The sequence below is a fragment of the Solanum lycopersicum genome, chromosome 3 (assembly GCF_036512215.1).
Source record: "Solanum lycopersicum chromosome 3, SLM_r2.1".
In the NCBI taxonomy this organism is placed as follows: Eukaryota; Viridiplantae; Streptophyta; class Magnoliopsida; order Solanales; family Solanaceae; genus Solanum; species Solanum lycopersicum.
The window spans coordinates 62,142,363-62,156,830 of record NC_090802.1 but is presented as its reverse complement, the minus strand read 5'-3'; the positions used below and the strand labels follow the sequence as shown (position 1 = coordinate 62,156,830).

Below are 14,468 nucleotides of genomic sequence, written 5' to 3'. Positions count from 1 at the left end.
GAGAGCAACAAGTCTTTATTGACTTTTATGAGCACAAATTTAAAATTTTCTATTCTTGTTTGTTCCAGTAGGTCTTTTCGGAAAAAATCATTTTGGTCAGGAAATTTAGTTAGAATGATAAAATAACATATTTTATATTATGCTATTTTATTCCTAAAAATATTTTTTACTCTTTTAATTATAATTATTTTGATTAAAAAATTAAAAAACAAAAATTTATTTTAAACTAAAAAAGTTTTTTTTTATTTGGTAAACACTAATATTTCAATATTTACATCAAATCAATAAAAAACACTCATCTACTTAACTAAATGAACTTAAATGTATATATCCGACATAATACATCAAATCAATACAAAACACTCATCTACTTAATTAAATGAACTTAAATACATATCTGATCTAATATATGATATATCAAGTTGTTTCAAACACTAATAAAAATGTAGAACTGTTAATAAAAAGTTGAGAAATTAGAGGTCTATTCACTCATTTGACATCACAAATCTATTTAAGTTAAGCAAGTTAACTAAATAACTGTTTTTAAAATTACCAATAATTTAAAAATAAAATTAATAATTTACGTTAAATTTAAGAATATCCTTTTAAAAAAACTCTACATAATATATTTGACTTGGAGTGTATACATTATGAAGTGGTTAATTTTATATAGTACTATATGGTATATGGACAAGTGTAGAGTGTGAGCAAAAAAAAAACAAGTCCTAAAAGAGAGTGAATTTGGCAATAATGTAACGCGTGGAATAAACTGTGTGGGTAGGAAACATGTTGGTTGAGTTGGTGTTGACTAATACTGTAAGTTTGGACAATTGTTATCCATTGTATTGTATTTGTATCGTTATTATATTTATAATATCTGTTATGATTGTTACTTAAATTATATTGTATTGTATTATTAAATTTTATTGTTACGTAATAATGAAAACTTTTATTTTACAGAACAACCAATTTGTATGTTTCTATTGTTTCTTAATTTCTTTTTTCAATTATATATTTACATAATATTTTAAAATACTATTTTACCCTTTATCTTAATTATTTAAATCTAGTCAAACCTTCTATCCTAGAAAAATTAGGAGATTTTAGTAAATTTATAAATTACAATAAAGTACGATACGATCAAACCAAACAGTTAAAATGTTATTAAAAAACAACAAACAATACAGTCTAACCAAACATGTATCTATTATACAATATATAGTACAATACAATACAATACAATACAATACATTATAAAACAATGGGTAACAATGATCTAAACAAAGTACAAAATACCACTCTGTTTATATTAATTTAATTAATCTGATTATAAATGTATATAGGTTTGGTTCAATTTTTATGTAACAGTTGTGGTCTTAATGGAGAGGGCCATCTTCTAGTTAATAATATTTATAGCAATAATATATATATATAGAGAGAGAGAGAGTTAAATTTTACTCTCTTCATTATTTTTAATAATTATGTTATATTTTTTTGAAAGTTTAATTTAATTAATTTTTCAAAATTATATCAAAAGTATTATAAAATTATAATTTTTTACATATAAGTACGATAAAAAATAAATTATAAAATGATAATCAAAATTCTTATTATTTGACTTAAAAAAAAGAAAATCATAACAATTATAAGTGAAGTCTGAAAAGAACAATGCATGTAGACTTTATTTATTTCTAATAGAGATTGAGAATTTGTTTTTGATACTTCCTTCATCACATGTTAGTAAATCATCTTATTAAAAATAGTTGTCTGCCTTACTAAATTATGAAAACGTTAATTAAATTTTCCTATATTATCCTTGTAATTAGTTCATTTTAAAAAGTGTTGATATTTATTTGTAAAAATTTTAATTTTTTTTAAGAAGTGAATTAGAAAAATTATTATTTTATTTATATTTTTTTAATTAAGATGGAGTGCGAGAAGGAAGAGGACAATTGTGTGAATAAAGAAAGAAAAAGAAAAGGGAAAGTGAATTGAATGATATAAAGAGAGGGAACAATGAGAGATGCTTTTTTCTATTAATGCCTATTAGCTGTTTATTTATTTTCTTTACTTTTTCCAATTTAATGACTCCTTTTAGGGTGTATAGGATACCAATAAAAAATGAAAAATATACCACATATAACTATAAATTAAAAAAAAAAAATAGTACTTAACTTTTTCAGATAAGATCGATATCACTTTTCTGTTTTGCTTTTGTTTATTGTAATATTAAAATTGATCTGAGTTATTAATTTTATTTTTAAATAATGTTATATGAGTGAAATTTACGCTTAAATTATTATTAAATAACTTTTTTCAGTATTTTATTAAGAGTGTCATTCTTTCACAAGGGACTGAGACCACTTGTTATGTCATGTTATAGATTAAATATATATCTAAATTTGATTAGTAAATAAATAAATATTTTTAAGACAGATTATTCTTAGACCAACATTTTTGGGCATGCTTGAGCCCAATTTCCTAGCTGGATTATGATGTCAAATCATTTCCTTTTTAATTATAATGATTACCATGATATCATCCATGTGAAAAATATATATATATACAGTGGAGTGCCACAAGCTTTTTTTTTATTTTTAATTTAATTCTTTTTGGCAAGTGTTTACCCCTTTTTCTATTTCCATTTGTCTTATAGTAACCAACACTTGTTTTATTAAAATAATAATAATAATAATAATAATAATAGTGTGAAACTTTAATTATTTGTGATGACCAAAATCCTAATGTTGTGAGCATTGACTTCCAAATTCTCATGCTGCTCTGTCACATGCAGAAACTTTTCCCATTAGAAAAAGTATTTGTTGTCTAATTAATCACATAAAAGTACTTAACTTTCCACATGTCCTTGCACATCATTAGGGAAAATAAGTACTAATGACCTTAATAAAATTTACTTTTAAAATCTTATGACCACGACTCGTCTTAATAAGATTAAGAGCCTAAATTAAATTTTATACAGAGATCACAATCTTTTTGACAGTCGCCAAGTATAAATTGAATCCTAATAATAATAATATATTTAATGTAATTCTTCAAAAAAAATATGAAAAAAGTCGATCCAAAAATTATATACCGAGGAGGGTGGTTGGTTGAGAAATGAAAAATTATATAAGATTATGAAAATATTTAATGAGTAAGTAGTGTTCAAAGGTTTGGGACCATTTTTTCATGTTGGACAAGTGATTTAGCCACCAACTTTCATAGAAAAATGAAGAAGCGATGGCAATTGGATATGTTATAACAAATCCATTCATTCAAAATTGTAGGGATAAAAACATTTCTCCTTACTATTCATAAAATAAAATAAAAATTATAAATATTCATTTAGCCTTTTTCACACTCTTTTAAAAATAAAAATATTTTAATTATAGTTACTGCCAAAGATTGATGGATTGTCATAATAAATGTAGGAAGTAGCTAGTGTACTTGATGGTTAAAGAACATGTGGACTTACAATAATTTTTCATAGCTAGTTGAAGGAACTTTAGTGCATTTGCAAATTTATTAGAAATTGACTTCGTGATTCATAGTTAAATGATACTATGAGTAATCCAAAGGACTTCTTAGAGATATATGAATAAAACAAATCTCGAAAAAGTTAATTTTATTCTCGATATATATATATATATAACAAAATTTATTTATTGTATTTGCAAAAGTATAAATTTATTATAACCTTTATTTGCATTTAGCTCCACCTATTACTTTTCCTTTCACCCCAACTAAATACGAGTCAACATTTCTAAGTATTCCTTTCATTTTCTTAGCGATCTTAGTATAAAAGTGATTACTTGAACTTACAAAATCATGAAAGATTCGTGAGTAAGTTATCAAGTGTCGCATAGAGTCTTAACAAATATTTTAAATTTGTGACACTAAGCTGACCCGAGGGTAGTCAACCAAACCACATACTAGTATTATAAGGGCATATGATATTATATATATAACCTATCCTACAAATATCAGTAATTGAGTTTACTGCAGGGACGTATATGGAGAATGATTATCGGTTACACTTTTGACGTTTTAATTATTCTTTTTGTTGTTTATTTTCTTAAAGTGTCTTACATTGAAAGTTTTTAAATGTTTTAGCACTTATAAAATAATTAAAAGTGTATATTAAAATTTAAAACTAGTAGTGCATTAGCATTACATATTTTGAACTTATAATTTTTAAAAATTAATGGTTCATATTAAGAACTTCAAAATCAAACTTATCAAATTTATATTATAAGATGTATTTTCTCTGTAATCGTGCAAGCCTATCCGTATATATGAGCTCATAATTTATATTTTCTCTCAACAATAATTTCACAGCACGAATTATATTGTACGTATGTTCATGAAACCTAATTTCTATAGACAACTCGTGTTACATAAAAGTTTTTAAAAGAATATAATTTTGAAATAACAACCATATTATGAATCACCATTAAAGAAACCAATGACCAAAGTCTTCAACAATTGATAAAGTAAAGCTAAAAATATTCATGTTTTCACATGTAAGAAGTAAGAGCATGTGTATTTGAAGGCCAATACATATTGACTTCAGTCATGTCAAACGAGTTTCTCTCCAATTTATCACGTGTATGCTCTACCTGCACCCGTTTAATTTAATCAAAAAAAGAGAATAACTTTGTTTTTTTCATCTTTTTTACGATCAAATTCTTCATATTCAAAAAGTAGGAAGTAACTAACTACGATTGATGCTCGTTTCTTTATCTTATCTAATAGAGTATTATATTTATGATACCACGGCATCCACTTAAATGCAGTAAAAATTCATTAAATTAATACTCGATAAATTAATAGTTTCTCTCAAATATTATTTTTCTCTGATATCGACTTGGATCAATGAAACAAATCACTTATTTCGATAAGATAATATATTTCAGAAGACCCCTAGCTATATAAATATATGATTTCACTAATATTATAAATTAATAATTCTTAAAAATTACAAATTTATCTAAGACAAGAATCTTAGTTCATAGCCGTCGAAGTGTAGCATTAAGGTGAGGAGTGCGCTAGCTAGGTGGAGTTTCAATTTAGTGAAATATGATTCCATTATTTTTTTTAAAAAAAAATTAAATCTAGTTGAAACTCATCTCTAACTTTTCTTATTGCATCCTAAAGTTCTGATGTTGTCTTTTTGAAATGCACCAAAAAATTACAAATAATTTGAAACGCGATAAATATTTTCTTACGTGTAACTAATTTTTTCAAAGATAATGTATTATCTTCAACTTAATTATCATCAACATCGCTTTTTCAGATAACATCTACAATTTATTCTAAACTCGAAACCTCTAAACATGAATTTCAAAACACTCTTTTAATAATAAATAACCTCAGTTCTCTCCTATCCAAGTACCCTAGGCTGAGGGTAATCAACCAAAACACGTACTGTTTTATAAAAGATAGATAGAGAAATTTGATTTACGTTATTCCATTTGCGTGTAATTTGAGAAAAGGACATTGCATTTAAGAGCGTGTGATATTGACGACTTACTCTAATAAAAATATCGATAACTGATTTTATAAAACAAATCAATAATCTATATGTCAAATAAATGAGTATAACTTTATTAATGGCTCAGTGCTTCAAAATTTATTTCAAATAGTACAACAAGCTAAGTGTCCATAATTAAATTTTTCAAGTGTCATATTAAAAGAAATTGATTATAATATAATGAGTAGGTGTATAAGCCATAAGTCCATAAATCCTTAATAATTTTATGTGGCGGGAATTGCTGGTAATTAATTAACTAATCATGTAGCACGAAATCTTGCTGTTTGATTTTTAATGGAGGGGGAAAAGAAATTAAAATTGGCCAGTCCCCTATATATTATAGGAGTTGGTTGAAATTTGTACACAATTAATTATATATATATATAAAAATTTTACTCAAGTTTTACGGTCTTATCCTACTCTTATTCACGTAAAGATAAAAAAATTATTTTTGATACGACTATAAAAAGAAATAGGTCTGTTAGTTTTATTGAGGTTAATTAGGACAAATTTTAAGTACTGTCACAATTAATTACATTCTCATTTGACTACTATCTTAATTTATTTGAGTTTAACTTTTGTGGACTAATTAATAGTATGCAACTTTTTTACTCCTTTTAAGTTAAAAGATGATCTATGTAAAGTGGAATTACATTGATCTATAAATAAAAAGTGATATGTTATAACTCATAATTAAAATGTTATATAAGTAATAATATTTTAAAAGTTTAATTTAAAATTAGTAATATTGCCCCTTATATATATGGGGTGAATTTTTCTTACTAAAAGTATCAAAAATCTTTATATTATTTAATGTGTATAAGTTAAAATTTTTAATTGTATCTCAAAGTATATTATAGAGAGGGCTTCTTGTTAAAAAAATGAAATGTCATAGTTTGAGACAAAATAAGACTAGAGATTTAATAAAGTGGAAAACAAATCACATAAAAAATGGGAGAAATTTGACAATTTACTCGATTGGAACAAGTGGGATTTGACTTGATACCTAATTAGGAATATAGTGTGATTAAAATAACTTTAAACATACTTATGAATCATTATCACTTTGTAGTCTTGTGAACAATTATTATCAATCAATTGTACTCTGAAAACTTTTCCTTTTAAGATTTTCTTTTGGCACATTATGCTAAAATCTATTCCTTTCGTTTTAAAATAACTGTCATTTTAACAAATTTTATATATTTATTAAAAAATTAATAGTTATTCAATAATACTTATCCAGTTTAAAAAATCAAGAAATAATTATCCTCTTATGCCTATTTTGCCCTTGCTTTAAATACTATTTAGTATCTAATACATTTTCTAAAACAATAACTTTAATGTATTCAAAGGGTACTATAGAAATATTATACCTATTATTTATTATTTCTTAAGTTGTATGTCTAATCAATAGTGGATAATTATTATTAGATCGAAAAAATTAAATTACCCATATTTTGGAAATGTCTCTTCAAATTGAACATTAATTAGTATAAGGGTATATAACAACCTTTGGCTTCAATTGAACATTAGTATAAGGGTATAGTTAACAACCTTTGGCTTCGATTTTTAAGGAAACACTTATTTCAATTTTTTTTGGGCTAAAATAATATAAAGACGATAAAAATAGTAATTACTTAATTTATCCTTTTTTTTTCTATTTTGCCTTTCAATTATGCATACGTATTTCCTAATGAAGCAATATCACATAACACCCTATAACGTTACTCCAATTGACACATAAATTTTTTTTATGAACTAGTATAAACATTTGGGCGAATAATGATGTCATGTATCACTGGGATCATAATGTCAGAAATGGACCATTTTTTAAAAAAGAAAATGAAAAGCATCTAATTATTTCAACCAAAAAAATATATGTTAGAATTTTTTTTTTTGACAATATATACCATAAATTTCCCTCCTAAATAAATTTCTAAATGAATAAAAAAACCTAACTTCCCATAAATGAACATGACCAAAATTAGTTGGCACATAAGTTGTACGTGTCGTCGTATTTCAGGAACAACAAGGTCTGCAATTTGCCCTTAGAAAAATCCATCAAATTATATTCTATATGTCTATTTATACAATAATATACACAACTACTCATACAAATACAAATCATTTTCTCTACCAAAATAATAAATAGCCTTGTTATTCTATTATATATTTCCTCAATATAATATGCCATCCAAAAAAAAAATATTTTTTAACTTTTTCCAAGGGAGAAATAAAACATAAAAAAAAAAGAATTATATTAACCAATCTTCTCGCGAAAGGAAATTTATAATCAAAGTTAAGCTTTAAGTCTTAAAAATAAAAAATATCGCAAATAAAAATACTTCTCGATCTTTACACGTGTCAATCTAATTAAAGATGGGTGCAAAAAGAAAAAGTGAGGATGGATTTATCAACAAATCAACCAAAAATCATGTGCAATTATTTCAGAATGTTAATCATTCTACTTTTGGTTTCAAGTTAGCATAATGTTAATCATTCTGCTTCCCCGTCACAAATTATACTCACTCTCTCTTTTCTCCTTCTGCAAATTTTCGGTGAAAAGTTAGAAATAATATTTAAAAAAACTTGTCCATATTTCTTTTTATATTTGTTCTTATTTACTTATCCATTTTAACAAATTAAAAAAAGGTAATAATTTTTTTCCTAATATGCTCTTATTTAATTCTAGAAAATTTCTAGTACTACTAAGTTGTAATGCATACCTTTTGGAACCAAAAAATACATTTATTATATTTGAAAGTTGTACTATAAGAGTAAAATTATAACTAACCTATGATAATCATTGGTGCCTTAATACGTGTGTCATTTTTAAAATGGACACTTAAATAGGGACAGAGGAAGTATATATTAAAGTTAGTTTCTTTTTTTTTCTCTAAGACATCAATCTATTTTGAAATAAATTGAACTAAATAATTGTTTGTATTTATACGATACAAAAATTTCAGTTATCGACATCCATAACGATATTCGAAGAAGTGTTTAATCACATGAAAATAGTTATGAAATTTATCGGAAATCCTATTTATCGCTAGAACATGTTAGCTAAATGAGGTTTTTTTGTTGTTTAGCTAAGAAATTTAACATCCATTCTTAAGCCAGCTAGACATAGACATATACATATAACAACGTGGCCAAGTTTGCACCTATTTTTTCTTATGAGCATTCATTGCTCTTGCTTCACAGACAATTTTTATGATAGATTTTGTTGAAGCAATTACTTCTTTTATTTTTATGTATGACTTTGTTAATGCATAATGCTTAACAACAATTATTTATTTTTGCATTAAATTGTTAAAGTCAACTAAACTCACTTATAATTTTGATTTACTATCTCTTCTGGAAAGTGGTTTCAGGTTTAGTGGAGTGATGTGTAAAAATGGAGGTTGAACCCAGTCTTGTGAGATGAATTCTGCTTCGATATCATATTATGATGAATCTTACACTTAACTTATGAGTATAAAATTGTCCAAGACTATATAATAAAACCACCTGTCTTATTTACTAATATCTATGTGAAACTTCTTTCATTCTTCGACATGTTGTCCCGCAACTTTACACTTTGATATAAAATGTATTCAAGCAAAAGAAATTTACTCATAAATAACGCCATATTGAAATTTTGGAAAATGTTAAATCTTAAATCTACTATCAAATATTAAATATTGTCTTCACTTTTCTGGTACAATGAAATCTTGAGCATATGGGAACATGCGCTGTGCAGCCCAGTCTTTTGGCTTGTTTTTGTCCAATATTTCAACAACAATGCTACAACGGCATTGGACCCCCAACATGGTGAAAATTCATATTCCTTGTCGTTTTCTAGTCACTAATTTAAAATTTAATTTCCTATTCCTTATTTCAATTAAAAATTAAATATCAATACTAATATTAGTACTCCATAGTTTAAATCAAAACACAATTCGGTTTGTTAATATTTAGATCTTTTTTTCTTTCTTTGTTTTGGTTTTTGTTAACGTTATTAAACTTGAAAATATGTGGGATTTAAACTTTTGACCCGCTTGCTCTATAGGCAAACCTTCAAGCTGAAAATCAACTTACTGAACTTGAAATTTTGCCTGTGAGCAAATAGGTTGTTAAGTTCAAACTCACCAACCTATATTCTGTTCTTTCAAATCTCACCCATATAAAACTTTCTACACCAAGCACCTTTTTCGATTTCAACTGTTCACAAACTCTACATCAAGCACTTTTTCTGCCTGGCCCTAATGCTACACAGTTCTACATAGTTTATGGCCCAAATCGTACTCAGCCTCGGCCCAACGCTCAGACTAGAGTACAATGCTGTCCACGCCAAATGAACGGACTATAATTTCAAGTCTTAACTCTGCAAGGGCAAATTTGAACTCTCAATGCAGAAGCACTTCAAAGAATTTATGACGAAATAGCTTTAAGATACAGAAGCAAGTTTCTACGTCCAGAGACGATACTAGAAAGGTAGCAATATCAGAGTAAAGGAAATACTGTAGTGAGTACAAGAATCTAATCACAACACATATAATAATAGTTAAATGGCAGTTATATAGAGCAACTGCAAGAGAAAGTAAAGAAGTTTTGGTTCTTAATACATCTTTTATAGAAACTCTGTAAACATACACCAATACCATCTGCAGCTACTTAGGGCCAATGTCCTTGATACCACAAATCTGCTCCTCTCCCATGGCAGACATCACTGATAGAACCAGGTCTTTCCCCTCAGCAAAACCATCTTTGACCTGTGCTCATCATTTAGAAAAAAAACAGTGTTTTAAGAGTATTATGGTACAAATGTTAATCTTGCATTGAAGGAATTCGATGCTTTCTGATCGCGCAATAAAGAACTAATGCCTTGTGGAATCTAAATCTAGAGTTAAGTTTAAATGACTCTAAATCAGTAAATGTTATTCCTTCCATTAAAAATGATGGCTTGTGTTCAAGTATTACTCATTTCAAAAACTTGTATTCCCGAACATAAAATAGGTAGCAAAGTAACACTGATGCCCAAAACAGATACTGTACTGAGGCTTACCTGAGCCAGAAGAGTATCATCAGTTGGGAGTCTCAAGTCATCCTTGGTGTTACCATTTCAGTCAACAGACTCACCTGAAACAATGTTACAAGTGAGATAGGAAAGCCAAAAACAAGGAGATTCAAAATCCAAATGACAAACGGAGAAAAAGTGACAGCACAATACATACAAAGCCATCCTCAGAGATATCAATAAGTTGATAATCAGTCCTATTCACATGAGGAACCTGTAAAGAAGACAAAAACATATTAGTTAGCAATAATTTAGTAAAATGAGAATAGCGAAGCAGCAAGGGAAATGATATATCTAGAGCCAGTTACTTACATCACAATTGTGAGAAGAGGGAACAATATCCTCAAGTTTCTTTCCAGTGAAAATGTCAATTGCCACGAAGTGACATTTAGCATGACCGTGCTTGCCTGTCTTGGAAGTTGAAACTTCAACCACCTTCAACAACAAACCAGACCTATCAGTACTTGTAACTATGAATCAATCAGGGAACACACAACATAACTAATAATGGGGAAAAGAAAAGAAAGCCTATCAAGCCTTGACCACAAAGCTTTAGACTATAGATCATTGGATCTCCAAACTTCTGGCACTGGAACTTTTGCCGTCACAGGGAATATTTTATTTTGACAGCCAAGAAATCCGCCAGGACTAATGGTGCACGGTTTGAAACATTTCAAACTCAGGGATAATAGGACATATAGTTGAGTAAAATATATACATATTTCCATGTGCGATTGTGTGCATAGAGATGAACCTAGAATCCTCAACGAGATCAGAACAAGTGTTAAGTTATTATACACAACCTCTTCATATATACAAATAGTTTGTATCAAAAACAACGAGTTCAGTTGAAACCACAGAGCTGTCCTGAATCAGCTTCTGTTAATACATATTGCACTCATTATTGTAGCTACTCCATGGATTTAAGGGTGATCACCAGAGGTGAACCCACCCTTGAGGGTGTGGGTGCTTGTGCACCCGTTCACTTCTGAAAATTGTGTGCATATATACATATATTCTGAAACAAGAAATATATAACTCAATGTGCACCCAAGACATATAAATTGAGTTGGTGTAGTGGTCAAAAACCTGGTCGTTGGGCATCTTAGCAGCTCGCTGGTCGCGAGTTCGATTCGCGAGATTTGAACTAGAAATCACAGAGTGTACACTAAGGGTCAAGACCATCAAAACATAGAGTGAATTATGTTAGATTTTTTTAATTTATATTTATATATACACTCGATTTTATACTTGTTTGACAATATTTTTCGAAGAAGTGTCATGGTTTCACTAACTCACATTCAACTTTTATAGTCCTCCGCCGTCTCCCAATACTGGGTTCGCCTCTGGTGGTCACTATCGAAAAATTAGAGTATATGTAGGTCAAAAATAACTTTACAGAGACATAAGTTTAAAACACTGTGAACAAAATTTCTATCTTCGCCACTGAAATTTGCACTATATCAACTTGTATTTACCACATATGAATTCTCCGGGAGTAACGTGTATGGAAGGTGTTATTTCAACAGATACAATCAATAAAAGTAAAACAAAAAAAATCATGACCGATCAAATATGAAACCCTAAATACTCAGCATGTCAACAAATTCTCAGTATAACAAAACCTAAAATAACAAATATCAGTAATCACATCGATTAAAACAGGGAGAAGAGAGAGACCTTGCAAGGACGATTTTTTATGACGATGTGACCACCTTTACGAATAGTACCAGCTTGTTGAGGATACGTCTTTGAAGCTCCGGCATCGGCCTTGGATTCGAAGTGGTGCTCTTCGTCCGACATCGTTTTGATCTTCGCCGGTTCGCCGGTGGAGAGGATTAAGGAGAAGGAGAAATTTGGGACTACTGGGACTGAGGGATTTGCTTGCCTGTTTCTTTTCGTGTATATATATGATATGATAAAGCGTTTAAGTGACGCAGTCGTATAACGCTCAAATTTTAGAATTTTATTTTTGATGCTTATCCACTTTTTCACCGTCCCACGCGTGCCTCACCCCAAATAAATATTATTTTATATAAATATTATTAATCAATAAATTAATAGTGTTTTCGAGATTTATTGAAGATTAATGTTGATTACGTTATACGGTTAATGAATTTTCAAGAAATTTAAAGAGATAAATGTCAAAAACACTCTTTAACTATTTTTTTTAGTTTTATACATAAACTATTAATAGTGTGAGTTTCGTATTTAAACTACCACTTTTTAATTTGAGAAACACATCTCACTGGTGTGTGCGTAATGCACTCTCTTTTATACATGAAAAAACTTTGGCACATGACATTTCACATAGATAAAATATTTTATCTAGATAAAAATTAAATAATAATAAATTAATATTGATTAAAATTAAAGATTACTATCCACATAAAAAATTAAATTATTTTTCTTATCTCACTCCACCAGCTCCTCCATGTACCCTATCCCCTATGACAACCCCATCCTTTTTTTAAAAAAAATTATTTATAATGTATTTTTTAAAAATTTCATATTTCATCCTCCCCTTCCCCTCCCCCAATAGAAATTGATATTATTTTATTTAAAAAAAATCTAGCCTATCCTATTTAATTTTTCACTTCTAATTTTTATTTATTTACGTTTTTCTTATTTTGTGTTAGATATGCACGTACATATATTTTTTGAATTTTTCTTACTAGTGTACCGAACATAACATAAACAACTAAAAGATATAAAAAGTCTTGTGACAGCAAGTAAAAAATATTTTCGATATGTATACCTAAACAATGAAAAAAAAATTGAAAGTGTAGGTTTAATTAGGATGGATAGAATTATATTTTTAAGAAAATAAAATAATATCTAAATTAGTACTTGATGATGATGAGGAGTTTGAAGTAAAAAATGAAGTACTTTTATAAAAGAAATTAAACAAAATAAAAAAATTTAAAAATAGTGTGGGGGTAAGAAGATATTTTATAATTTACTTTATAAAAAAATATTATTTTCTTATAATAGTTTTTTAATTTTTAATTTTAACTAATACTAATAATTTTTTTTTATCAAGGTTGAATATTTTGTCCATGTGGAGTGTGATGTGAAAATTCTTTAAAATAAAAGAGAGAGAGTGTATTACACATACCATGATAAGAGTGATATAAAAAAGAGAGGTGTGTTTCTCAAACTAAAAAATGATAGTTTATGTATGAAACTCAAACTTTCAATAGTTTAGGTATGAAACTAAAAAATAAGTATAATTGTGTGTGTTTTTGACACTTATCTCAATAAATCTTTTATAAAAATCACATTTATTAATTTGAAGTCAGGATAAATAATCTCGGTTATCATAACAAAGCTGGATGTTAATAGCATCTTAGATTATTTGGGTAAAAATGACATATGTTGATGAGAAGTTAAAATAAAGAAGAAATTGTGGATCCATTGACAAAACAATATTGGATATGAAGTTAAAGTTGATATAATACCTTTAAAATAAGTTTTCACATAAAAAAGTGATTATCACGTCTAGAACTTTTTATAATTTTTTGATGCAGTTCAAGAAGATAGCATCAGTATTTTTGGATAGAATAAGAAAAATTAGAGATGAGCTTCAATTAGTTTTGAATTTTAACAAAAATATTAAAATCATATTTTACTAAATTATCTGAATTTAAAGAAATATAGAGATCTTTTAAAAATATACTATCTTATTGTTTTCTCAAAATTGGTAAATTTTTCCAGCGGAGATAACCCAAAGCCGTTCCTCCTTCAATGCCACATGTTTGTAGGCTATTATCAATGGCGGATCTATGATTTTTATTCGGGAGATTCGAAAAATAAAAATATAACGTGTAAATAAGCCAACAAAATAGTTTCAGAAGGACTATCACTAGGCTA

At 27.7% G+C, this 14,468-nt stretch overlaps 1 protein-coding gene across 1 annotated transcript; it reads right to left on the bottom strand.

The window, feature by feature from the left end:
• Positions 1-9,919: 9,919 nt before the first annotated feature.
• eIF-5A1 (eukaryotic translation initiation factor 5A-1) lies at positions 9,920-12,476 on the bottom strand. Its single transcript, NM_001247570.2, is given in 6 exon segments — positions 9,920-10,290; positions 10,584-10,638; positions 10,641-10,657; positions 10,753-10,809; positions 10,908-11,030; positions 12,276-12,476. Coding segments are annotated over 6 exon segments (477 nt in total). The 5' UTR covers positions 12,399-12,476; the 3' UTR covers positions 9,920-10,188.
• Positions 12,477-14,468: the final 1,992 nt, after the last annotated feature.